Source organism: Phasianus colchicus, chromosome 1 (assembly GCF_987193195.1).
Source record: "Phasianus colchicus chromosome 1, bPhaCol1.hap1.1, whole genome shotgun sequence".
Lineage (NCBI taxonomy): Eukaryota > Metazoa > Chordata > Aves > Galliformes > Phasianidae > Phasianus > Phasianus colchicus.
This window is the reverse complement of record NC_143436.1, coordinates 114,470,340-114,496,937: the sequence shown is the minus strand read 5'-3', so window position 1 is coordinate 114,496,937 and position 26,598 is coordinate 114,470,340. Positions and strand designations below refer to the sequence as shown.

Here is a 26,598-nt window from a genome sequence, read left to right as displayed (position 1 = left end):
AGCAACTCACTTATGGCAAGCATTCGTGTACTTGCAGTAGCATCTCAGCAAGAAAGAGCAGTGAACCTCACAAATGTTTTTGAGAAAGAACTAAGAGTTAAGTCTGCACAGAGGAAGCAGGTTGTTAAGCTTGACGTTAGCATAATCAAAATCTGCTGCACTGTATTTCAGGGCAAACTTGTGGCTGTCTGCTGACCCGGATGCTGTAGCTTGTTCCTGTTGGTATTCCTGACTGTTTCTGCAGGGAGGGTACGGACCAGTAGTTTTAATAAACAGGAATCACAGTTCAATATGGAAACAGCGAGAGCTGTGCTAGGTAATCTGTTTTGTGACAGCAGCTGGTACTAGATGGATGCTCAGGAGTGTGGATCATAATTCAAAGAGATTGCTAGGGCAGAGGGACAAGCCAGGAGCTGCTGGACATCTTGCCCACTAAGCAGCAGGAGGCAACTGGGAGCTCAGAGATCTGGGCAAAACAGGCAGTGGATTGCAGAGAGGGACAAAATGTAAAAAATTCAGGTTGTGGTGTTCTTCTTTGCATCCTTTGGGCTGGATTTCTTTAGAAGGGCATTGTTTAGGGGAAAGCTGTCAGAAAAAAAAAAGGAAGGAGAGGGATGAGCCTGAGTTAGAAAAGGTGGGAGACACTGGATTTAAAAAAAATAGAAGTTCTGACTGAAGCATTTGTTTCATCAAGTTTTTCTTAGCAGCTTCATTTTTTGTGGGAATACTGGGCTAGAACTTTAATAATTGCACCTTTGGTGGTGGTTTTGTGTTGCTGTTTTCTGTCAGTGTGCATCCTTTATTTTTCCCAAAGCAGAGAGAAAGCATGAAAGACTTGCCTTCTTCCAAAGACACAGCTTTCTTTTAGTTCCAGCAGTGGTCAATACTGTGCAAAAGGTAATTGAGGTAGGTCTGTAAGGTGCAGTGAAGATGCCCAAATATGAGGACAGAACATTCAGCTGTGTGGCTGGCTTACATGCATCTCCGCATTGCATCACATCTTCTCTTACTGCTTTGCTCCTGCCTCTGAAGAGCTCACACTGACGCTCCAAGGAAGATTTACGTCTGGTTTAGTCCCCTGATGCCTGATGAGAGCCCAGTGAGGGAAGCAAAGATTCAAAGCCAGCCACTCCTCTTGCTCAGCAGGCTGCAAAGCAAGAACATTTTGAATGTGATCCTTCACTTATTTTGGGAAACTCATAAAATTTTCAGAGGTAGGCCAGTTATTTTTAAGCCTTTCCAGACATGCTTTTAATGCAGGGTATGCTCTGGATGCTGTCAAGGTCGACCATTTCTTTGTGACAGTTTCCCTCCCTTGGGGAAATATCTGGTAGATGTAATTAGCTGTGTGCTTGGTCCTCCCTCATTTCCTCACTGCCCGCTAAACCAATCTCCAGGCCTTTCAGCTTCAGCTAAGATGGATCACATGAGTTCTTGTCTGCCTTGACATGGTTTTGTCCATTTGATGTACAGACATTCTCTAACCTGTTTGAGAAGATTGCATCAGAATAGTACTGAGACAGCACATCTCTACTGAGGTACAAGGAGGCTGGTGTTTGGAAATCAAGCAGCTGACATGGGTATTTTTCCATTAACTTCTTTTCTGCTGCTTTGGATCTCTTTTAAGGTGCACACATTTTCCATTCCTTTAGCAAGGGTGTGAATATGAAATAAAATAAAATTAAAAAAAAATACCAACAATGAGATCTTGATTTATGAAGCTCACCTCCTGTTTCCTGGTTCTGTGGGTAAAGAACTAATCCAGAGAAATGCTGAGCTCTCTCAGCTGCTTTGAAATCAGTAGGGCTTGCTGCGTGCTTGGCATCAATGAGTATTGGGTACCAATTCTTATTTTGCCAGAGCTTAGGAAGCAAAATAGCTGACATCTGTAATGAACAGGAGGACATGAATTATGTAGACAAATAAACTAGCAATTACTGCTGCACATTTATCTTCACCTCTGTAAATGATAAACTTTAATGTTCCATATGGAAGCCCTGTGTATAAATTAGTTTCTCTGCATTTGCGGCTGTTGAAATCTCTGTGGATGTGAGATGGAGTTCCTTTTATATCTCCTATCTCAGTTTGAGGCAGCAGCTCCCTCTATGCCATGCTGCAAATGCTCTGTGAGATTTTGGGTGTAAAGAAAGCAGACTTCATTAGGATCCTGTGTGCATCCAGCTTGAAGGAGTATATAGTGTTTTCCTGAGTAATTCTGATGAAATTAAAGATAGAGCACTTTCAGAAGTTATTCTCTGATTCTCTTCTCTTATTTACGTATTTCTTCCCCGTTACCCAGGAAGAGGGAGTTGATAGTTTAATCTTCATCCTGACACTATTAAAATAAGTAATTCCTAGGTGTTTTTGTATTGTGCCTCATTGAGAAACTGAGTGTGTTAAGTCTTACTTCTGATTTCAGAAATACATAGCATTATCAAATTATCATTCTCTCCCTAGCTTCTATAAAGCTGCAGCATATCCTTGTATAAAAGCTATTGGCTGTGTTTTTGTCTGCATGTCTCCTAAAAGCATAAGGTTTATTGGACAAATGAAGTTACACCTAGCATTTAGTTTGGTTGTATTTCTGCCTAACTGAAGCATGTTAACTTTTTCACCCCATCTAGTCAGCTCCAGGGTTGGAGACAGTAAGGACCACGACACTGAGAATATTCATACTAACTCTGAAGGAAGGCAAACGAACTAGAAAGCTTGCTTTTGACTCTCAGTTTTAAACTAAAATAGAGGAGGTTAGATGTTGAGCAGAAATCCTTTACTTAAATGACAATGAGGCGCTGGCACAGCTGCCCAGAGAAGCTGTGGTGCCCCATCCCTGGAGGTGCTCAAGGCCAGGTTGGACGGGGCCCTGGGCAGCCTGAGCTGGTGGGGGGCAGCCCTGCCCATGGCTGGGGTTGGGGCTGAGTGGGCTGTGAGCTCCATTCCAACCCAAACTGTCCTGTGATTCTATGAAAATCAGTGACTGGTGAAATGTATCAGTGATTATATGCTTAAGAAGAGGCAGGGCTTTGGTGGTCTCTATGTTGTCCTACTGACAAACCCCACTTTATTCAAATGCTGAATAAGAGTAACTATACATAGAGACGTTAACTGTAAAGCAGCAGGAGAGGATCTAGATTGAAACACTCCAAGGGTACTTCATTTCAGTGCAGTTTTTCTTGGAAAATGACCAGGTTGCCTACCTGCTTCATTTCCTGTCATCTAGTCAGTCAAGGGTTTCTGAACTGTTTGCCAAGCCTGAGTTCAGAAGCAATGAAGTGTGAGACTTTCTAGCTCTAAACAATACAATTTTTATTTGTGTGTAGTCTTTATAATCTTTGCCTTGCTTGGATATATGTTTGATTTTTTTTTTTTCTCCTATAAAATGTTTGACTTAATGGTGGGCAGTCCTGGTGATGTTGTACTGAATGCTACATCTCAAGTTTCCATGCTGAAGAAACATGAGTCTTAGGGCTTTTGCAGTAGTGAATTTTTGTAAGGCCCTACAAGGCATAATCTATCTTCAATGAAATCCAGGATGAAATATCTTCTTAATAATGTTTAAGACTGGAGAAATAGCACAGAAAAGAACCAGAAGTTGCATAATGGTTTCTTACTCCTTTTTAGATCCTGAAGCACTGAGGGACATGGTTAGTAGGCATGGTCGTGATGGGTCTATGGTTGGATTAGATGATCTTAGAGATCTTTTCCAACCTTAATGATTCTGTGATTCTATGCAGGTATGGACTGCTATGGTTTAAACCCTGTCACTGTGTCACAACCAGTGCCACATAAGCAAAAGCTGAGGCCTAGTGACACAGCTTGGGCCCTTCATGCCTCCCAGGCCATGGGAGTCCCAGTCTACCTTTCTCTCATAGTTTCCTAATGTTTGGGCAAGATCTTCACTATTGGCTCTTTTTAGAGGCAAATCTTTTTTCTTTTTGTTTTGTTTTGTTTTGTTTTGTTTGTTTGTTTGTTTGCTTGCTTTCCAGTACTTGTTTGGATGGGCTGCTCCAGATTGCTGGTCTGGGGCACTGCAGTTTCTTCTGTGCCTGCTGTAGAGCTCGGGTCTGGTTGTGCTTTGAGACAGACATGGCTTTGTTTGTATTAGCAGGGACACCATGCCATTTCCAGGACAAATCTTAATTCCTAGAAAGGCCACATGAAGGCCAAATTTTGCTCTGCTTTCCTGCCCTACGTGTGCCAACTTTTGCAGATGCTTATTTGTAATGCAGCTGTGGACTGTGATCCGTGGCTCAGGCGGGCTCTAAAAAGCTTGTAGCAACTTTTCTGTGTCTGCTAGGAGAGCTGAAGTATTCTGTATATCTCCAGGGGATGACATGTTAATCATATGCATGCATGTGCTGCCATTTATCTTGGTGATTTGCTGATGTCTGTTCAAAGAAAGAACTATGCACAAACATACATGAGAAAGGCTCAGTATTCCAAATGAAAACATACATTTTTGCCCCATGAAATCCAATGTTTTCTAGCATATATTTCTATAGAAAGTCTGATTTCATAATGAGCAGAGCCTTGGGAAGAGTAAGGATAGCTCTGAGCACCCTCTCAACATTCTGAAGTCTAGTGACTAAAACCTAACATAGCATCCCAATGTGTAATGTTTTTTCTTCAAACAGCGGAGAAGTCCGAAATCTGAATAGCCATTCACCACTGTTGTTTCAGATTTGCTGAGGATAGGCGGCCCTTGGTAGCTTTTGAGTGACAGAAGGAAGCTGCCATCTTTCACCTGGATTTCAAAATGCTTCAGATACCATAACTGTGCAAGATCCTAGTGAAGCAGATGGCGTTACTTGTTTCACTGTGCTTTGATGGAAGCACATTCAACCTTATGCTTCTTCCATTGAAACGTGTGAATGGAAGGGAAAGGAGTGGGGAAGATGAGGGAAATGAGGGAGAGGCTGTGCATTGCAGGAGGTACTTTAAATTTACTTTCAGACCTTCCGTTGTGAACGTCCCCACTGCTTTTAAAGAAAGCAGACCTGAAAACCAAAGAGGCAGCTGGTACATAAGATTATGTGATGGAACAGAGAGGTTGAGATAAAAAGAATATCTCAAAAATAAGGAAATGAGGTTTGCCTTTGGGTCGAAGTGGGCATTAGTCTGCCACTCATGCTCTGTTAAATAAAGGCCATTAAAAGATCTACAGGGAAATCTTCTGTTTTTTCTTCTTTATGAGTGCAGCCTGAGGGGCATCTGCAGTGCTTCTCTATAGAAACCTCCCATCTCTCTGCACAGTAACAGATTTGCTGTGATTTTAGCCCTCACCACCAGCTGCAAGATTTCCTTACACCAGTACTCTATTAAGAAACAAAATGGGGATGGGCCACCTACAGACTTTGCTGTTTCTTCCCCAAGTCTTTCCATGTCATAAACTGGATAGGAACCCTTGAGATACAGGGAAACCAGACTCTTAAAATGCATATTAAAGGGTTATAATTGTTTCAAATAGTAGAGCATAAATGCTTTTTATTGTAAGCCAGAGTTCTCTTTCCAGTGCAAAGCCGCTTGTTTGTTTTGGCAGCAAAGGCCACTTCTATTGCTCCCTGGGGGCTGTGGTAAAACTTTCAGCAGCTCAGATCAGGCACAGAAACCAGCCCTTTGTCCAGCCAGAGGCATGAAAACAAGTTTTGCTCTTTGGATTTCAGAATCCCTTGCAGCTCGCTTCCTGGCTGAGTAAGGACTCAGAGCTTTTCATGATGCTGCACTGAGAGATGAACAGGAGTTGGATTTACTCTTACTCCCCTGTAGGCAGGAGAGCCAAAGTCTTTGCTAATCCTGGTCTGGAGGTGTGGCAGAAACACCAGCACCTGCTTTGGCAGGTCAGGGGCAAAAGGAGATGTTTAGGAAAACTGCAGGAATTGGTGGGTTTCTCCAGCGCTGCACCCTGCTGTGCTCTGGGTAGGTAGCCAGACAGGGACATTTCTTTCCCTACAACTCAGAGGTGAGGTGGGAAGGAAGACAAGGAGCTAGGAAGAGTTAAAATTATCATATGAGATTATTTTGTCTGTGTTATAGAAAGGAGAGTATCTACTTCACACCTCAGGTAAGAGGCTGGCTGTTCCCAGGAACCCATACTTGGGGAAGATTCTGCTCCACTTGGTGTCTCTCTTGCTGAGCAGGGGGAGTGGAAAAAGCTCAGCTTCCAGAGCCACACACTAGAAGGGATGCTGTGTTTCTAGAGCTGGGTGCTTGAACTTTAACAAGGCCAGGTTGAATGGGGCCCTGGGTAGCCTGATCTAGTGAGTGGCATCCCTGCCTGTGGCTGGAGAGTTAGAACTGGGTGGGCTTTGAGGTCCTTTCCAACCCGTACCATTCTGTGGTTCTCTGAAAAAGGGCGGGATTTGTAGAAGCAAATTCGGTGGTTGTTCAGTTTTTGTGTCAAAGCTCAAGTATGGGTAGATGCTGGCTTTTGGTAAGATAGATGGATTTGAGCACCTTTCTTGGCATGCTGTAGAACAGAAAGCCTGTTCCTATCCATAGTGGGGCTACCAGCAAGCTCTCTATTCTCCCTTGGCAATCATCAGCCTTGCAGTGACTAGCCCTAGGTGTCTGACCTCTGTATGTGGCCTTAATATAACATCTCCAGATACTGGAAATCAGTTTTTTTTCTGTCCATCCCTTTGGAGTTGTAAAAGTCTCGAGGTCTCCTATCAACATAACAGCACCGATGAGTCTCTTCAGGATCACTATGTACTGAATTTGGATGTCTTCAGTGATAGCTCCTGACAGCTTTCTCCTCTTGCTTTGCAGATCACAGGTGTTATCCTTCTCGCAGTCGGCGTCTGGGGCAAGCTCACTCTAGGCACGTACATCTCTCTTATCGCGGAGAACTCCACCAATGCCCCCTATGTGCTCATCGGGACGGGTACCACAATCATTGTCTTTGGGCTTTTTGGCTGCTTTGCCACTTGTCGTGGCAGCCCATGGATGCTGAAACTGGTAAGTGTGCTGAAGTGCCAAAGTGCAGAAGAAGGGAAGAGGTTTTGTCAATACGCTATGATTTCTCGCTCCCACCCCAAGCTTCACCAGATGTTAACATGTTTTTTTAGGCACAGAATCTAGATTTTATGGATCTTAATGTTCAACACATGTTTCTTTTGGATAAAGAAGTGAAAAAAAAATAACCTGCCAAAGCTAGTTGATTGAGTATGAATGAATTTTGCTACTGCACAGCATACAGGCTCATGTGTGGCTGAGAGCAAGGCTAAAGTGCCACTGATGAATTACTCCGTGACCAGTTCTATGGCCATTCTGTATTTATGTGAGCCAGACAGGTGTATTTACAGTCTTAAAAATGTTCACAGCACCATAAATGTGAAATGCATTTGAAATATAGATTAAGGGGGTCTTTTTAATACTCTGGTGTGAAATCTATAGAAAAATATTTGATACTTTCTAAATGTGTGCCAGCCTTGCTTTTTTTTCCTAACATTCACTCAAATAAAGTATGTCAACCCCAGAAAACAAAGCTCTGTACTGTATGTTTTTCCACCTTTCAAAAGCACTGTGGAATGGAGCTACTCAAAGCAGAGGTACAGCAGTCATCTCTCAGTCCAGTTTAACCTCTCTCACTATAAGTTTCTCTGTTCTGAGTTTTCCAGTTCACTTTAAAATGCAAATTTACTAGTAGTTAAACAAATCTGTATCATGGACTGTATATTTTAGGAATATTCAGGAGCAAAATCTTACATATGTACATATGTAGCCATTTGTTGGGTAGAAATACCACTTGTGAAGTACTGACACGATGGAAAAGGGCTTGACAGTAAACTCATCTGCTGCTGAAGTATTTTGGGGCCAATTTCCTAAGAAGATGAGCTGATTCTCCCCTTAAAAAGGGCATTGTAAAGAGAGTTAATTTGCTAAGGTGGTGGCACGGTGGGGCACAAGCACGAGCTGCAGACTGACAGCAGGTATATGCTCTTATACCTGATGCTATTGAAGGTGCACTACTGTTTCTGGCTGGTGATGTGTTGTCAGGGTGTGTAGAGGCTTGTCAGAGTTATTGCAGTCCAGATGTGAAAGAAAGAAATAAAGAGTGAAAGAAGATAAAAGTCCATAGGAAATCAAGCTCTGCTGGTTGCTCCATAAGTCATGCAACTTGTTTAAAGGTATGTCCTCTAACTTAGCGTGGCATGTTGCTGTTCCAAGCAGATCATTCTATTTTCATTGAGCACATGAGAAATATTTCAAAACCTTATTTCTTTGCCTGAAAACAGACAGCGATGTGACAGCAGCATTTGTTGTGGAGAGTGATTTTTCTTGTTCTGTCTCCACTTTTGTCCTCCCTTCTTCAGCAACCTTCAATTAAAATTAAATTTCCTTCTTTCCATCAAATCCGTTTAGGACTGAATTTAATTTGTTTCCTTTTTAGAGTAACTGTTGAGTATTTAGAACATGGTGCAAAAAGTCATTTTCCCACAGGAAGATTAAGTCCCAACTTCACATTTTACCACCTCACTTTGCATTTATTTCTTTGCTTTTTTTTTTTTAATATTTTTGGCCTGTATTTTTCATAGTTTGTGAGAGGAGCTACACTGAAAGCTACTGTTCTCAAGGTTTATTTAGCTCTGAATCCAGTTGCTGCTCAAATTCAAACATGGGCTTTGGCTCAGCAAAATGTTAGGGCCATCTGTGTAGTATTCCCATGAGAATGTTTCCAGTGAAGTCAGTCAGTTCATTCATTTGAGAAACTTCAGGAGTCAGGCTGGAAATCCCAATCTAACAGCAAGAGATGGATAAACGTGAGCCAAAACACCTGGAGAAGCCTATTTATCAGAGGGCCACAAATACAAAAGGTCTGTTTGTATTCCTTACTGCAAGATCAAAACCCTAGTGACTTGTGATCCATCTCTGAAATGTGTGTTTTAATTTATATGAAAACACTAAGACATACAGGAACAGAAAGGTCAGAAGACCTAGTAAGTGGAAAGTGCATGTAATTTGTGAGTTGCATAAATACATACTACATATTCATGCTGTAGCCTATGTATTGTTTTCAAATAAACTTTGTTAACATCTTTAAATGGTATCTAGAGCAAAAATTGTAGATTAAACTCTGTGATGAACAGTATTTGTGCTGAAAGAAAAGCCTGTCACACTCTGACTTCTCATGCCTCCTTTCTTTTCAGTATGCCATGTTCTTATCCCTGGTGTTCCTGGCTGAGCTAGTGGCTGGCATTTCAGGGTTTGTGTTTCGCCATGAGGTAGGTGGAAATGTGCTGAGGTTGCATGTGGCAGTGCCTCCCTGGGCACGAGCTGCTAAGAAGTGCTCTGGAGCATGGACAATTTGTAGGTCGCTGAGTTCAGCAGCTCCATATGCATCTCCAGGGATGTGGCTGACGTTCAATAATAACGTGTACAGCTCTTAAAAATGATACGATTCCAAATGAAGGGATTTAGCCAAAGCTCTCGGCCTCAGCTGTCTGGTATTTACTCTGGAGCTATCGGTTTTTGTGTGTCCATCATGTAAGATCATCTTTACTCTTCTGCGTATGCTGAAGACTGCAAAACAGATTAAATACTTTTCTTAAACACAACTTCTTCAGCCAGGCAAGCACTTGTTTATATAAGGCAGAGAGCACTTTTGCATCAGAGCATGTTTGATGTTTCATAAACCTTTTTCTTTTCTCTTTTTTTTTCAGGGAGGAGGTGGAATAGGGTAGTATTTTTATACTGAGAATAGGGAGATTAGAAGTAGCATGAGGTAGGAAACTGGGACAGGAAGAAGCTTTAAAAAACCATGATTTGTAGTAGCACTTCTGCTTCATCCACTGTAATCAGGTCTATCTCTGGTTTTAAGTCCATGAACCTATATGCAGTTAATGCTGAACCAGAACAAAACCCCAGAGACCTTCGTAGTCTCCCCTCTTTGTATTAGCTGTTTTTTTAGTCTCCTCTTTTGACATGAGAATTCCCTTGGTATGGATTTTTCTGATTCCTTACAAGTGGTGGGTGGTTTTTAATTTGATCTTGAAAGACCTGTCCATCTGCTCAAGGTTGCCATTTTATCTGGCCTTGGCAGCCTTGGTGTGACACTGCTGCTCCCCGGTAGCAGAGGCAGTCTCTTGTGAAGGTCACCACAATGTGGGTTGACCAAATCATCTGCTACCTGCTGCCTGTCCTCTTCACAGCTTCCTCTTCACAGCTTCCTACTGTTTCATAAGGGACTTCCCTGGTTAACCACTAACAGTTCTCGTGTGCTTGCAGTGGTCACATTTTTGCACGTTCCTTGGTTGCTGGTTAGCTTGAAAAGGAAAAAAAATCCTCAAAACCAATGATTTTCTCTTGATCTGGGAAAAAAAAAATAAAAGGTTAAAACCTTAACTGGGTAGTCTGAAGCTGTCAGTTTGCAGGTCCATACACAGGATCTCCTCAATCTCATTATGTATGCCAAGGATCTGTGATCCTGAAGCATTTGCTTTCAACTGTGATTTGTGGAGCCATCCTTTTGCCGTCTGCTTTTGCTTCTAGAAAGTCATGGTTCAATTGAACCAGTACATACAAGCCCCAAACATCCCAAAAACCTTCTTAATGCATAACTTTTTTACATTAACACCCAAACCATCAGTATTCTTGTTTTTTAAATCAAAGCAGTTTGCTCAGGTAGTGTTCTTTGAATATGCCCCACTTGGAAAATACCATCAGTAGACTCCTGGCAGTAAAGAAGGACCTCCACCATCTCTGAAAGCATACTTTAAAAAGAGTTTGAAGGGCTACCTTAGTTTGCCTTTTTAGGTTTAAAAATGTGTTTATTTCCTGCAATTACTGCTCAGATGTTATGCCTTTCATTTTTCACTTGTGGTTGTTTTTTCTTCCTCGCCTCTTAGATCAAGGATACCTTCCTTAGGACATACACTGAAGCAATCCAGAATTACAATAAGAATGATGAGCGGAGCCATGCAGTGGATAATGTACAGGAAAGTGTAAGTCTGAAATTGGATATTAAAAATGAATAAAGTGAGACAAAGCATACTTTCACATTTGATCACAGAACATGAAGTGCCAACGTCTCAATCTGCAGGTTGTATTTTGCAAGCAAAATTCAGCCTTTAAGGTTTGGTCTTGCTTCACATCTCTGATTATAGCCCAGCCTATTTATGTGTCTGTTTTTTTACTGTATGAAATTAGGTTCCTGTATGCTTGAGATGACATGCTCTGGCAAAGTTAATGGGAACTTTACCATACGCACCAGTGAAATTAGGTTTTGCCCAGAGCATCTACCAGTTGTAGAATAGTTGTCTCACGAAGCATGCCCTATTTTGTTTAGGAGATTTGCTGGATGCTATGCCAAAGGCATCAGGAGATACTAAATGTCAATATTTCAAAAACAATATTGCAACAGCTCCATACTGGTGTACTCCTAATGCTGTTGTTTTGTCAAATTGATTGCAATTACTTCTAATCTTGTGCCTGGCTGATGTTAGAAAACATATACCAGGGGGGTGGAAACTTTTAACAATTGATTCAGATAAACTGATGTGAGCCCAAATTAGAGACTGGCAAAAATCGAAATAAAAAGTATTGCATCTGACATGCTTGTACAAGATTGCTAAATTTTAATGAGCTCAGTACAAACTGCCCAATAAAGATGAGACCTGTACTGTTTGACCCCAGATCCTGAACTACATTTAGAAGATAGTTTTTTCTTTAAGAGTGGTGGGTAGCCCTTATTCTTCAGGAAATCTGTCATTAGGAATATAAAACGTTGTAGATCTGAGCTAGATCAGACTTTTTTTTTATTATCTAGTATCCTGCATCATTCATCAGCTGCAGCTGTTTTGTTCACAAAGCACAGTGAATGGCTGGCAGAGGAGACCAATGAGTTAAGAGAAGAAACTGAGTGTATTTTTCCCAAAGAAGAAAGCAGATGTAGCTACTTATAGGTACTCATGGGTGACGTGTATAAAGGGTACAAGGCTCTGATTATTCTTGTTTAGCAGCAGAAACCAAGTAAGTATGGACTTGAGGAAATTGGGAGATCATTTTGAAGAAAGTTTGAAGTAAGATTTCAATATCCAATTTGTCGGTTTTTGTTGTTTGTTTGTTAAATCTACCTCTTTTTTCCCACAGCTGAGCTGCTGTGGCATTCAGAGCTATACCAACTGGAGCACCAGCCCTTACTTCTTCAAACATGGCATCCCTACAAGCTGTTGCATGAACTCCAGTGACTGCAATACTCAGGATCTGCGCAATATGACCGTGGCTGCCACTAAAGTAAACCAGAAGGTACTAAAAACGTTGTGCCAGTGGAAAATGTTATGAAAGTATCTAATATATCAGTGGAGCATATGGCTACTTGTAATGGCATTTCATTTCACGTGGTTGTTGATAAGAATGTGTATTGGGGTGGAGTGATGGTAACGATAGGCTTTGCCTCCCTCTTGCTTTCGAATTCCTTAATCTGACCTTTCTCAAATGGCTGGTTGCAGTGACATTTCTGATAAGAAGGAAACTTGTTCCCCTTCCTTGTAACACTGATTCGAGTACTGCACTGCACACAGAAGCAATGCTGACTAGGCCAAGAGTGCATGCAGCATGTGTTTGCCCTTAAGAGCCAGGTCTGTCACTGCTTCTCTGCTGAATGCTGTGTTTTTTTGTAGTGAGGTGGAGGCAAGGATAGGTTTTATTCCTGGTTGTGTTCCAGATATATCAGTCATAGGACATAACTATGGGAAGACAGAACAGTAGTAGGAAAGCAGGTTATGAAAACAGGGAGAAAAGGAATAACTGGGAAATAAAGACACAGGGAAGAGTAAAGGGCAAACAATGCAGCACATGTAGCAGACACAGCACTGGAGAAATACAACTCAAGTTTTCCCCTGAAGTACTGGTGGATTATCAATTCTTTCTATTCAAAATTTGCAAGAGGCAACAGACAGTTTATTGATAAAATGATTTTTTTTGTAGCCTATTTACCAAGCTGAGCTGTGGCGTACCTCACTTTGACTTAAGGATTATTTTCTTTGCTATTTTTGTTTTCAGAGCTGAATACACAAAAGAAGGGAAAAAGAGAAAATACAGGCATGCCTTTCTGTTTCTGTTTCTGTCATTTTCACCTCAATCACCTGTGGATCAGAAAGTTGGAATGGTGGCTGAGCAGAGCCTGCAACATCTTTCTTTGAAAAGCAGTCAAGTAGACAAGATTTTCTAGCATGTATTAACAAAGGGATAGTAGAGGATTATTTCCCAATGACTTTTTCTCTTCTGAACACTTTATTTTCTGTAATAGTTTAGTGAGAGCCACTTGTTGCAGATGTGCTTGGAGCAGTAGCGACCCATCTGTTATGAAACTCACAGTAGTCACCAGCAAAGTAATGCTGCTAGGTTGCATAAGATATATATATATATAGAATATGAAAGATGATCAAGTCCATTCATTTTCACTTTGTGAACCTGTAGTAACTTTATGTTTTCATCGAAGTGGAAAAATGGTGAGAGGCAGGAAAAAGGTGGATCTAGGGGAGCTGCAGTACAGCCAGATCCCCTGCAGGGGATGTGTATATGCACCCTCAGAAACTGTCTTGTCCTCTACCAGGGGGTCCAATTTGGGATGGCCACATGCTTTGACCCTTTCCAGGCTGCATAACTGTACAGGTGCCATTTGCGTTTGCACTGCCAAGCGTAGTGTTGCACAGAGGACTCTGTCTGTGAGTTCTCTTGGTCACCCACAGATTTTATAAGGAGCAGCTGATGAATGAACTTGTGTTAGTCCAGTGCTAGTGAGTCACTTCTAGCCACGCTTACTTCTCAACTTGTGTCTTCTAATGCCCATGTCATTCAATAGAACTGCTGATTCCTCAGTTGGAAAGTCCTGTGACTTCTGAAAAACTGTGTCTAATTTTCTGAGATAGACATTTGTATTCAGAAGTTGTAAAGATTTCTACTTAGCATCTGTCAGATCTTGGAGTTGTCCTTAATGCTCGAACAAGGTGAGATGTGAAAGGGGCACAAAAAATAAGAAGGAAATTGTGAGAAAAGGTTGTGTGGCCTTCTGGTTTCACTTCAGATAAGAATCAAAAGCCATTGCCTCTGGCACTTTGCTCTGTGTGTTTTGAAGAAAAATGAAAATGCATGTTCTCCTCATTGCAGAAGACCCTTGTTACTGTTCCTATGAAAAAGTATATTTAAAATACAGATTTTTGGTGTACGTGCAAAATGATCAGTAGGACATGCTCTATTTGATGAGCTAATCAACTTACTAGTAGTTTATGGGAAATAATGATAAGCTATCCAAGAGGATTAACTAAAGATCGAATTGAAGGACTAAAAGAAAACACTCCCAGATTTTCTTTGCCAACTGACTTGCTTAGTGACCTTGGGTATATCATTTAGTCTGTCAGTTTCTTCATCTAAGGTGGGACTAACACCTAGCTTTAAAAGCTGTAATTAAGATTAACTTCTAGTGCTCTTAATCTTCAGAGTTTCTTACCAACAAATCCCAGTAACTATTTCTCTCTAAAATCTTAATAAAGGAAAAGATGGATGTTGTTGAGAATGATCAGATACTTGCTAGATTATAACTTCTGTCCTCTGAATCAGCATCCAGATGCATGCACACAGCTTCACATGCATTTGTACTGCATATGCATCTCTAGAGTGCTTCTTGCACTCTTCCTTGCATGCACTGTAAGAACTGGGCAATTAGCTGTACTTATGCAATGCACTTCAGGAAATAGAATATTGTGATTTGGAAAAACAGTCTTCAAATGGGGAGAGTGATGACACCTATCTCTCTTGCATGTGTTTTTAAGGAGATCTTCTGTTGCCTTCAAATTACCGTTGCTGTTAGGTGTTGCATCTCTCAAAGGTTGTTGAACAGAAGAGATTTCAGGCAAGCCAGGAGAACGTGAAAGATCTGGTTGAGAAATCTAATCTTGTTTCATAATATGTAGAACACACACAGAGCTATAGCTGCTTGATATGTTAAATATACAAACTTGAATTTAACATATGGTACAGTGTTGTAAGACATAATTAATCTGTATGCATAAACATTTCACAACTGAATAATGGCTGTGCTGGTCCTTGGTTAGTAGTGGTTATTAGGTTTACCACTTCATTACTCCCAGTATTAAATAAAATGTCTTCTGATATTACAGAAGAGGCTAGAGAAATGATATCATTTAGGCCACAAATGGCCTGTCTGCAACAGATGACACTGTCCTTTCCTTCTAGCTGTTATTTCTTTTCAAACAGCATAGAGTTGTATGCTGCTCCATATCTTGCCTGGTCTATTTGACAGATGAAGGCAAGCAGAATGCCTTACTTGACACCTGAAGCATGCTTGTATTAAACATCTGGAATATTAGGAGATCAGCTTTGTTTACTCATTTTTGACACCTCTGAAATAACAGAGAATGTTCCTTGAGTGTTTGCAAAAGTGGTGTGTGGATGGAGGGCAAATGGCAGAGATGCATATCCAGCAGGACTGGAGGCCAAACTGGGAAAGGGAACTCACACTTATTTCTGTCATTTCCATCTTCTGGTAAAGTGGATAAAGTTCTAACATTAAATGCAATGCCTTGGGACCGACTTTATGCTGAGAGTGTTGTTGATCCTGTGGGTAATGGTGGCAGAATGGCTGAGAACTGGCTTTGTGCTGTGTGGGCAGGTGGGTTAGTAATGAAAGAAAAAAAGATTCCTTTAGGGACCACAGACTAGGAAAAATAATTTCATAGTTTTTTGTTTGTTTATTTGTTTTAAGGAAGAGTAGGCAAGTGGAGAAACTCAGATAAAGTTAATGTGATGATGGGGACATCTCAAAATAGCCTGTCCCAGAGAAGGGCAGCTACATGTATGAATTTTCTGGTATGTGCTATGAACTGAGAGGTATGATGAAGCAGGTCAGCTGGTGCAGTCAGGGTCTGAGCCAGAGATATAAAATCGGGTTTGGGGAGTTGGACAGATTATTGTATGTCCTAGAGCAAACAGACAAGGAAGCTTCATACAAATGTTTGATAACTTCATTAGATGGTTTAGAGTTGTATGCTGCTCCATATCTTGCCTGGTGTCTCTGACAGATGATGGCAAGCAGAATGCCTCACTGGACACTTGAAGCATGCTTGTATCAGACATCTGGAACATAGGAGATCAACTTTGTTTACTATTTTGACACCTACATTGTATTATAATATTACTATATGTTGTTATTGCTGTGGTTTCAGATCAAACCTATGTTTATTCAATCAATGCAAACTGCAGTTCTTTTAATAAGACCTATAAAAATGAGTGCAGCATAACATTTAGCTTTTAAAAATATTCCAATGCAATTTTTTGTAAAAAGAGCCATTTTTGTCACATCATTTTGTTCCATCAATCATTCAGAAATCCTATTAAATAAAAAGGCGACTTTGTTGGAAACAACAGCAAAAAATATCATCTAACCTAAGAACATCTGAAATGAGATGTGTGTATGTATGTATGCATGCATGCATGCCAGGGAAGATCTGTACAAGGAATGATGATGTTTGTTTTCCAGGGCTGTTACGATTTGGTGACCAGTTTTATGGAGACAAATATGGGAATTATAGCTGGAGTTGCTTTTGGAATTGCATTCTCACAGGTAAGTGCATAAATGCTTCCTTCCCCCACTTTTTTTTCCCCTCTCTCTCTTTATCCTGACTTCAAGGAAGGAGGGATTATGTAAGGGACTGAACTCAGCATGCTCGTTAGTCCTGAGGTCATCTGTTCATTGATTTTCTTTTTTTCAACTTAAATGAAGTTTCTCCTTGGGAATATCAGTTACGGTAGAGCTAATGACTAACTCAAGGAAAACAACTTGTCCCTTCACTGGGTCAAATAGAGGTTAACCCAATAAAACATTGGCTTAAATGGAGCATAAACAGCAAAGAAGACAAATAGCTTGTCCATTGTTTGGATAAGCTTCTATCTTCTAAGCACTCTTACTGTTTTTTAAAGGAGTTAAGAATACAAATAAGGCACTTCAAGCCTCCCCAGCCTGGAGAAGGGGAAAAAGAGCCTGGAAGGGGCACTGGGTTTGGTGATTGATTTTTTTTCCTTGTAGCTGTGAACTCTCAGAACAGAAATCTGCCAAAACCAGTTTATTAAACCAGCTCCTTGCCTGCACCAAAATGTTTGGCATATGAAGGATAAGAGGAGAGCTAAAGAAGTTTTTGCTTGTCCCCAGTATCCAAACTGCCTTTTCCTTGCCAAGAGTTGGGGAAACTGAAAGGCTGGTCAGAATCATGTAATCAAGAAGTGGCAGGAAAACACCTACATCTTTCAGCAAGTCCTATCCTCCTTTATGCTCATCATTTCGTGTGTGATGACAAAGACTTTCTTGGAGATGAGCAAGATTGAGAGGGGTGGATATACCAGCAGTGAGAAACTGCTTTCAGAACATTGCAGTAAACTGTGTGACACTGTATGTGATGTCCAAGCCAGTTACTTAGGAGAGGAAGGCTGCCTTCTCTTGTGGATATTATTTGGTATGGCTGCAAGTGCCATATTCAAAAATTGTCGTGCAACTTCTACTTGCCTCATTCACACGACATTAATAACCTGTTTCCTGAGGCAACACTGGAAGTGTATCTGTTGAATGACTCAGGTTTAGCCAGTGCATGAAAAAAATGAACTGCTACGACACATTATTTGACTTCTTAAAACTCATGAATTCAGTTTGCAAGATGTAAATTTACACTGTGCTGCACTAAAATAAGTGATTTTCCACTGCTGCTGCAGGTGATGGGCAAGTGAATTAATGCAGGGGACGTAGTTGCTCTCTTGCCCTTGCTGCCCCATATGGTCATCCTGCGCTTGGCTGCACAGTGCTTTAGTCAGAGCTCTCTTGGGCTTAATTTGCTCAGCAGTTACTGTGGTTCTTCAGAGTAAGTGTTCCCAAACCCCGTAGAAAAAGACCACCATGTCCTCTTGGTCAACATATGCACAGCTCTAGATAGCCCTGAAAATGGGTGGGCTCAGACTGTTGCTGGCTCTACCTTGGGCATATGTGGAAACCCGATTCCTTCTTGCTTTGATGTTAGGTGTGAGAGGCCCCACACGTTGCCTTACATCCTGTTTTACGTGAGTGTAAAACTTGGTTTGCCATAGCTCCAGCCAGCCAGAGCGTGTCTGTGGGTGTCACCACTTTGGGGTTCAGAAGCAGAAAAACCACTGGTCTGGAGATGTTGGTGCATGGAGCAGGGGAACATTCCTTAAAAAACAGACTTTTGCAGTTCTTGCTGAGTGGTCACAGTTGTCTTGATACTCTTCTCCTACCTTGATTATGTCTTGCCTGCTAATGTAGAACTCTGAACTCTCTATTTCACTTTGGATTCTAGGCAGCTAGAAGGCTATGTAGCATCTTGTTAATTGTCTCATGTAAAATTCTCCAAAAAAATAGAATAAGTAGAACTTGTTGAGTAATTTGTATGCTGCTGGGGCAAGTTCCTCAATCAGGACTGATGTCACGTGAAACACTTTAATCAGTCTACCATACATAAGATAGACAAATAAACATCTTTTCTTGCCTGAAAGTTGCTTGCAACTGGGAGGGAGATTGTAGGAAGAATTGGGTTGGAACTGTTAGTATTCTGGCATGTGTCGAGATGCTTAGTCTGGGTCGTCAGTTGTCTGTGAATTTGACATGGGAAGGCAATGCTGCTGCAAGGGCAGGCAACGTGTATAAAGTGTGGTCCCCAAAGCAGGAGCCTTTTGGCCTAAGGGAAGATGAGCCCCAGTGCTGCAGGCAGCACAGCAGGGAGTGCTCTTTGCTGCTGTGTCTCCAAGTGAAACCCAAAGTGTGTTTAGATGTGGTGTTGGCAGGTCGCCTTGCCTAATGGCAATGTGAGCCCTGCTACCAGCTGGGATGTCACTCCCTTCCCTAAACACAAGCTCTGGCATGCTGAGGAGATATCCCAGGGTAGGAAAGGTCTGCTCGGGGTGTTTGTGAACGTGTGAAAAGGAGAAGAGAGGTGCTATAGGGGAGAAAAATGCTCTCCTGGTGTGTGAGGAATAGAAGGCAGACAGTTATCATTTACTGACATTTTGCTGGACCCGATTAGGAATGGTGTTTACAAATTGCTTTCAGGTTAACCCTGGCTGGCAGTGATGCCAGGCAGTGTTCCAGCTGTAGGCGGGGTTTCACTCTTCCTATTGAGAATAGTTTTAATCTAAGTAAAAGAGAAATTAGATCGTGTTGCTCTTCTACAGCAAAGCATGCTCCAGGGGCCTTTCCTTCAGATGATTTGTTAGCTGGTGAGGTTGACTAACATGAAGAATGTGCTGATTCTCCAAAACAGGGAAAGCTGATGTAACAGCATTACACATCTTGCAGGCTTGGCACAGATCTCCCAGTCAGAGTCAGAGTTTTAAGAAAATCTGCTGTGTTGCTGACATTGTCTGCGTGCTCAGAAGCAGGCACTGCTTCTTGGGTTTGAAATGATAATAATAAAACACCATTTGATTGTTTTTGCAATCAGATGCCAATGCTTATTCCCAGCTGGAATAATTTCAGGTTAGCAGGTGCTCTTCAGAGCAGCAAAATGATTCTGTTCTGCCCAACAGAGAATAAAAGAATGCAAGCGAGATAGGTGATGAAGAGCTTTTTCCTAGAGAAAACTACAGTGCAGGGTGAAAGAGAGAGGGTTTGTTGGAGGGATTATGGACTGTGTTTGCTTTAGGGTCACTGAGTTGGAAACTCTCAGTGTGTTGTTGGGGCCACATTCTTTCCTTCTCTACTGAAGGTCTGGAATCCAGGTGCTATCCATATGCTCGAAATCAGACACTGAGCGTGTATATACAGCTCCCATTTGTAAATGAGTTCTCATGTGGCTTCAGTCCCTCTATGCAGTGCAGAACCCACCTGCCCTCTTACATGTGGGTATCTCTACTGACTGTGGACACAGTTCTGGCACAGGCATCATCCACCTTGTCTAATTCAACTCCTGACAAATATATGGAAGCTGATACTTGGCTTGGTCTTGGCACAGCCTCCACAGAGGAGTATTGTCCCTTTTGCAAGGGCTGGGGAGCTGAATCTGTATTGGAATCCAATGTGTGACTTGAAATCTGACACAGAACTAAGTCTGCTGCTTCTGAAGACCAACTGCTGTGGATTGAGTGTGGAGATAGGACCTGTGCCAAGGATGTGTCAGTGCACAGGAGGCTGACTTGGGTATGAGGCACATAGCATGGAAAACATCATGTCTTCTAAAACAGAGTTAGGGACCTGGGTTGCTTGAAACTCTGCATATTGAGAATATGGCAAGGTAAATCATTGAACTACACTATTATTCCTGACAGATAAAAGAAGTGATTTTAGGTTACCCAGTTCACTGATGAACTGTGTTCCATTACTTCAACATTTGTATTTGTAGACACTTCAGTGTGGCTCCAGTGAATGAGAAATGGTGAAAATACTGAGAACCAAAATAAAGAAGAAATTCAAATTACACTTCATATTCTCTTCAGTATAATAACATAAAAATATGTCCTGCAGAACAGCTTTCAATGTTAATTCCTGTGAAGGACAGTCTTTGTGTGTGTGAAAAGAAATAGGATTGCTAGGAAGTTGTTGTGGATAGATTTCAGTGATCACATCTAAGGTAAGATTAGTCCTACATACCATGGAGAAATGAAAAATGCATGTACTGCATTGTGCTTCCTAGAATGAACTTTGGACAATAGGACGATTGTAAAGAAGATATGCCTGAGGGGTGTTGGTTTTCCATTGCTCTAGCCCAGAGAATTTGTCCACATTTTCAAGTTTCCTATGGCAAGACCAGAGGTATCAAAGTGAACCCTCTGGTTTTCATTTAGTATTTCAGAAGTCAAAGCAAATCTTAGAAGAGAGGGGAGAAAAAGTGAGAAAGAAGACACACCTTTATGTGTGTGAACACTTTTATGTGTTCAAAGTAATTCTAAGATATTTGTTATAGCTCTGCTGTGTCCTAGCAATAGCTCAAAGTGCCTTATAAAATCAGTGTATGCAATAGCTTGATATGCACCCTATTGTTTTGAAATACAAAAGTTGAATATTATGGTACTATAACCACTTAAGTGCATAAACCAGCATAAATAATTAGGGCCAAGAGTTAAAGAGCAGACCAGAGATCAGAAAAACATTTGTGCATTCATGTGTAACCTGTCATTCATCTTACAAGTCACTTGCTTACACCAAAACATGATTATGTGCTTGCAAGTGCTGTGAAACTTTGCCAGCTACATGTCAGAGAGTTGCATCCTGCATGAAAAAGAAGAATCAGTGATTGAGGTTAGCTGGGAGAGGTCTTCTGCAACAAGCCTTTCAGACTGCAAACATGGGATTGAGTACAACAAAACCACCGCTGGGTCAGTTGCTGGATAATGTTGCAAAGAGTACATATAGGATCTACCATCAGCTTAGTATTATTGATTTCCAACTGAATTTTCTGTCAGTCTGACCACTTTGCCTATTATACTGCTGTCCTTCGGAGGATAGCCAGACCTTCTCTGGCCTTCCCCAAACCTTATGAGTGTAAATGACACCAAGGTCTGTCACCCAAAGGGACACTCTGTGTCACACTGTCTGCAACAACAACAAATTGTTGGCATGACTGGTCACAGGCAAGCCTTGAGCACTCTAGCTACCAAGTTTTCTGCAGAAACATCTGTCTAAAGACATGAAGCAGAAAAGGCAACAATGTGGCTAAAATGTTTTCTTGCTATCAGTGAGATTTTCAAAGCTGTGGAGGGTTTTTGGCACCCACATCTCTCTCAGCATCTGTGAAAATATAGCCCCCAAAACCTAGTAGCTGAGATTTGTATTGGAGGCCGTTCAGGAAGTGTTACTTGTGACCCAAGTCCAGTTATAACCAAGGCAGTATCATCCTTGTTATTTGGTGTCGAAATGGGTGTTTGCGTGTCGGATGGAGCTGGTAGAGATTCAGGCTGATGACTCCATGCCCTTTGGAGGTGCCTCGCATAGTCATGGCGGGATGTGATCTGACACCCAGCACTTGTGCTATGCTGCTCCTGGGGTGGTTGTGCTGGCTGGAAATCAGGCACTCTCTGAAACAGGAGAGGGAGTGGTAGTAGCAAATTTCCAGCTAGTGAAGTATGGCTTGACCAGAGATACGAAGTCTTAGGGGCATAAAGCAGTTTATCTGGATGTATGGTACCCCAGCTTGGCCTTGCTCTGGGCTTATGCCAGCTCAGCTGCGACATGTGTTGAGTCACTCAGCTGCGCAAGGCTCCTGCAGCAGAGTCTGCCTTCTTGAGCACAAGCCAGTCCCAAAAAACCTAGCTGGGAGCTGGAGCAGCTGGGACGCCCCAAGCGTTAGCAAGAGCCACTGCAGCTGGTTGGAGCAAGGTCAAGTTGAGGCTGATACTCTCGCAGAGGCAGCCCCCTCGCCTCACCCTGTGGCTGGTGATGAACTGTGACAATCTGGATATGCTCATGAGTTAATTAATTGACCAGTCCAAATGAGAAAAATGAGGCTGAATTATGTATAGTGCATTAACGCTGTTAGCATATGGAAGAAATGCTAACAAATTGCAATAGGCAAAACGTTAGAATGACTGAGAGTTTATTGAAGGGTGGAGACGAGGGATCTGTTTTCAATAATCTGAGTTATATCCAGGGGAATAATGAAAGGCTTTTTTTTTTTTTTTTTTTTTTTTTTTTAATTTCCAGATTTATAGTGTTCATTTATCAAGTGCTGCATCATTTGTAAAGAAAGCATAAATGCCTGGGGGGTCAGGAATTGAGTGGAGTGGGTGAGTGAAATGCAGCCAGGCAGCAGCCCATTGGGTATCCTGCCTGTGCTGGGCTGGCAGCAGGATGGAAAAGTAGTAAAATATGTGCTATCAAACAAAAAGGCTCTGATAATGATCAAGAGGAAGATCCCATGAGGAAGGACAAGAAATTTTAATGCCATTTCTCTGATCAGAGGATAGGGAATAAGTTCTGTTGTGGGTGATAGCACCAGAACCTGAAGTCTCTGCTTACCACAGCCTCTCCTTTGCTCTGCATTCACTCAACACAACTTCTTCTGTTCTTGTTTGAAACAGTTGATCGGGATGCTGCTGGCGTGCTGCCTGTCCCGGTTTATTACTGCTAACCAGTACGAGATGGTGTAACAAGGTGAGCCTTTCCTTCTTCTATTAAAGGTAATGGACAAGTGACATAATAATCAAGAATTTAGTCTTCCCATGTGATTTCTTGCTTTGTGTTTTTCATTCCAGTGTTCTGTCTCGTTGAAAAAGAAAGGGGGGAAAGGGGGAGAGGGAGAGGGAGAGGGAGAATGTACGATTGACTGTCTTGCCACTTCAGCCTTCTTAGAGAGTGCACAATACCTGCTGCTGGCACCCAAACCGACCCACCTCTTGTCTTTTGTCCCTTCATCCAGTCTTTCGGAAGCGTGAAGCCCAGCGCCTGTCCCAAGATCAGGAACTGCAGCGTTCAAGAAAGACTGACACGAATGTTATAGCACACACTGTCTCTCGCACGCACGCACGCACACCCCCACAAGCAAGCACGTGCGCGTGCGCACACTCGCCCCCTCTCCCTGCCCCCCCAACCTCCCGACCTGCCCCATGCGTAGTGTACCATCCTGTGAAGCACCGCCGTGCGCCCAGAGCCGACCCCCGGGCCAGGACGGCGCGCTCTTGATCACGCTGTAGTTGCATTGTAAGTTAACACAGGTAATTCATTAACAGCATCGATCAGGCTGTGCATGTAGTGACCGGAGGGCACGATTAGCCTTTCACCATGGTTAATAAGTGTTGCACACATTCATATAAACCGGTATATGAAATATGTATTCTTTTGGGTTTATCTTAATTTCTTGGTTTGTTTATGCTTTACTAAGGTTTTCACCCTTTCCCCCTTCCCTGCTCCCCTTCCCCGCAAACAAAGGAATCGGTAACATAACATAAAGATACTTGAAAACGATGTTAAAATGTTGTGCTTGAAGGGAACCGTTCCTCCTGGTGTTCTTCGACATCTTTGATTCTTACTCAGTGTTGTATGCCCAGTGCGTATCCCAGTAGGCTTCGTCTAGTGCATTTTGCCTCTGAACCTGATCCTGTGTAATACTGTTATGAAGCTGTGTTGTCGCTTACTGTGAAGGCAGTAATTTTGCTCCCTTTATTTTTATTAGATAGCTATGAACTAATTGAACCGTGCTGTACCGCGGCCTTCGGACTTTTTTCCTCTTCTTTCTTTTTCTTTCTTCTTTTTGCATTGAGGTTGCAGCCACCAAGTACATCGTTGAATCAAATCAAAATAGAAACAACAAAAAAACTCACAGACACCACCACCAACAGGCATATGGAATATTTTTGGGGGAAAGCAAAAATTTAAAACCTTTTTAAAAAAACAATAGGACTTTTTTAATAATGCCTCTGTCTAGCATGCCAACGAGAATGCATTGATATTGTGAGTATTTGTGATATATGTATTAATAAATGGAACCATTACAGATTTCTTGCTGCTTCCTTTTTGTTCTTTAGTCATAACAAAACTCTTTTGAGGGGGGAAGTGAAAATGAAACACAAGTGCACAGCTTGGAGTGACATGCCTTTATGCATATTTTAACAACCAACTTGTTTTTGACAGAAAAATGTTATTACCCTGGGAAAAAAAAAAAAAAAAAAAAGAAGAGCTGGAATTGTTTCAAAGCTCCGAGAAAAACCTTCCACAGCTGGTTTCGCCATGTGACAAATACATACCCTCTGCTTTGCAAATTCTCTTCTTGTGACTGATACAATCTGCAGCGTTTAATTATCCCGTCCTTTGCGCCGCGCGTGATTGTGGCGCTAAGCATTTCTCTTTGATTTTAGTGAGCGTGTGGGTGGGGGAAGAGGGATGGGGGGGGATCACAGCCATCTCTGCTGCGTTCGTGGAAAAGCCTTTCTTTTCTTTCTCATCGGATGCGCAAAGGCTTGAGTACATCTGTGTGAGAGGAGCACTGCGTGTTGGGGAGCCCACAGTGTGCTTTGTTGCAGGAGCCTCTGGTGGCTGGGGATGCCCTGACTTCCAGCTGAAGGTCCTTTGTGTCTGAGCTGTTCCCTCACCACCATGCAGGCATAGCAAGCAGAGAATGTTGTGGTACGTATCCTGCGGAAGTGCGCTTCCCTACCTCAAACAGATGCACTTACATGCTGATATGAAAGCTGTAGGCTCACCCGTAACTGAAGAGGGGCTGAACTTTCAAGATCTGAACAGCTCGGGCTGAGAGCTGTTGCACACCAAATCCTGCTTATCTCATAGAAGCGTTTCTATCCCTTTTTTCCTACAAACCAAATAAATACCTTTGATCAAATGAAGTGCTCACAAAAGCAATTTTTCCATCTCCCTTCTCTCTCCCCATCTTTCCCACCAATCAAGCTGTCCTTGAGATTTAAATCTAACTCAAAACATTGACTACATGGGGTAGAGTGGAGACCAAGCTTTTGTTCTGCTCTCTCATTAGCCCTTGTTTGTTGCTGCTTGATTTATTTGCCTTTCATTTGTTTTCTCCCATGAACACTAAGCACTGTGGATTGGCGCTGAAGTCACTTATGAGCTGTGTGGATTCAGGCTTAGCGCTTGCACCTGCACCCTTGGATGAAAAAATAATAGTGGCTTGAGCAATTGCTTGGGCCATAGGATGCTAGAGCAATGCCTCTTCCTGCATTTGTCCACACTGGGAAGATCGCACCCGTGAGCTACCCATGTTTTTTTCCTGTTAACCTCCAGGTAGGTGTCCCCCAGGAATAACAACCAGGAGCAGGTCCCAGCATCACTGGCAACCCTCGTGTCAATGAGGATCACACATTCTTCTGAAAATACACACACACACAGAGCCAGGTGCTAGAGCCAAACTACTTTTCCCCTGAAAGCACAACATGGCTCTGGCAAGGATGAAGCAGTATCAGAGAAAGTTACCAGTGTGAGCTGAAAAGGTTTGTATTGGTGAGTATGACTGTGAAGGAGCCCCGTGTCACAGGACCTGGGCCTGATCACGCTGCCCAGGGCCCCATCCAACCTGACCTTGAGTACCAGGGATGGAGCACCACAGCTCTGGGCAGCTGTGCCAGCGCTTCACCATCTCTGGGGAAAAAAATTCTGCCCAACATCTGACCTAAGTCTCCCCTCTTTTAGTTTAAAGACATTTACCCTTGTCTTATCACTATCTGCCTGGATAAAAAATCAGTGATGTTGAGCAAATTGATTTACTAACAACACTCCTGATCTGGATTTATCATGGAATCATGGAATCAATAAGATTGGAAAAGACTGTGACCATTTAGTCCAACCAGCAGCCCATCACACCATGCCCACTGCCCACGTCCCTCAGTGCCACATCCACATGGTTCTCAAACACCTCCAGGAACTCCACCACCTCCTTGGGCAGCCTGTGCCACTGCCTCACCACTCTTTCTGAGGAGAAATTGTTCCCAATAGGCTGTCTAGTAGGGTAGGAAGCCATGCTGTGTGTGCTCTGTCTGCATGAGAGAAACAGAAAACACGGTACAAGAAATGGCTGTTGCCCCATAAGAGAAATTCTGGAGTGGGAGAAAAAAGCAAAAACGTATCCCTCTATTTTTTCAGTCAAAATGGTTTTAAGTGCTGTAGGGATTGCAAGACTGCAA

At 42.3% G+C, this 26,598-nt stretch overlaps 1 protein-coding gene across 1 annotated transcript in view; it reads left to right on the top strand.

Moving 5' to 3' along the window:
- The window catches only part of TSPAN7 (tetraspanin 7), an 89,190-nt gene extending 64,735 nt beyond the window's left edge, over positions 1 to 24,455 (top strand). The window contains exons 2-8 of the mRNA XM_031594572.2: positions 6,769 to 6,957; positions 9,150 to 9,224; positions 10,848 to 10,943; positions 12,091 to 12,246; positions 16,499 to 16,582; positions 23,032 to 23,104; positions 23,370 to 24,455. Coding sequence (XP_031450432.1) covers positions 6,769 to 6,957; positions 9,150 to 9,224; positions 10,848 to 10,943; positions 12,091 to 12,246; positions 16,499 to 16,582; positions 23,032 to 23,100 — 669 coding nt within the window. The 3' untranslated portion in view covers positions 23,101 to 23,104; positions 23,370 to 24,455. The remainder of the gene's footprint in view (positions 1 to 6,768; positions 6,958 to 9,149; positions 9,225 to 10,847; positions 10,944 to 12,090; positions 12,247 to 16,498; positions 16,583 to 23,031; positions 23,105 to 23,369) is intronic.
- The last annotated feature ends 2,143 nt before the right edge of the window (positions 24,456 to 26,598 follow it).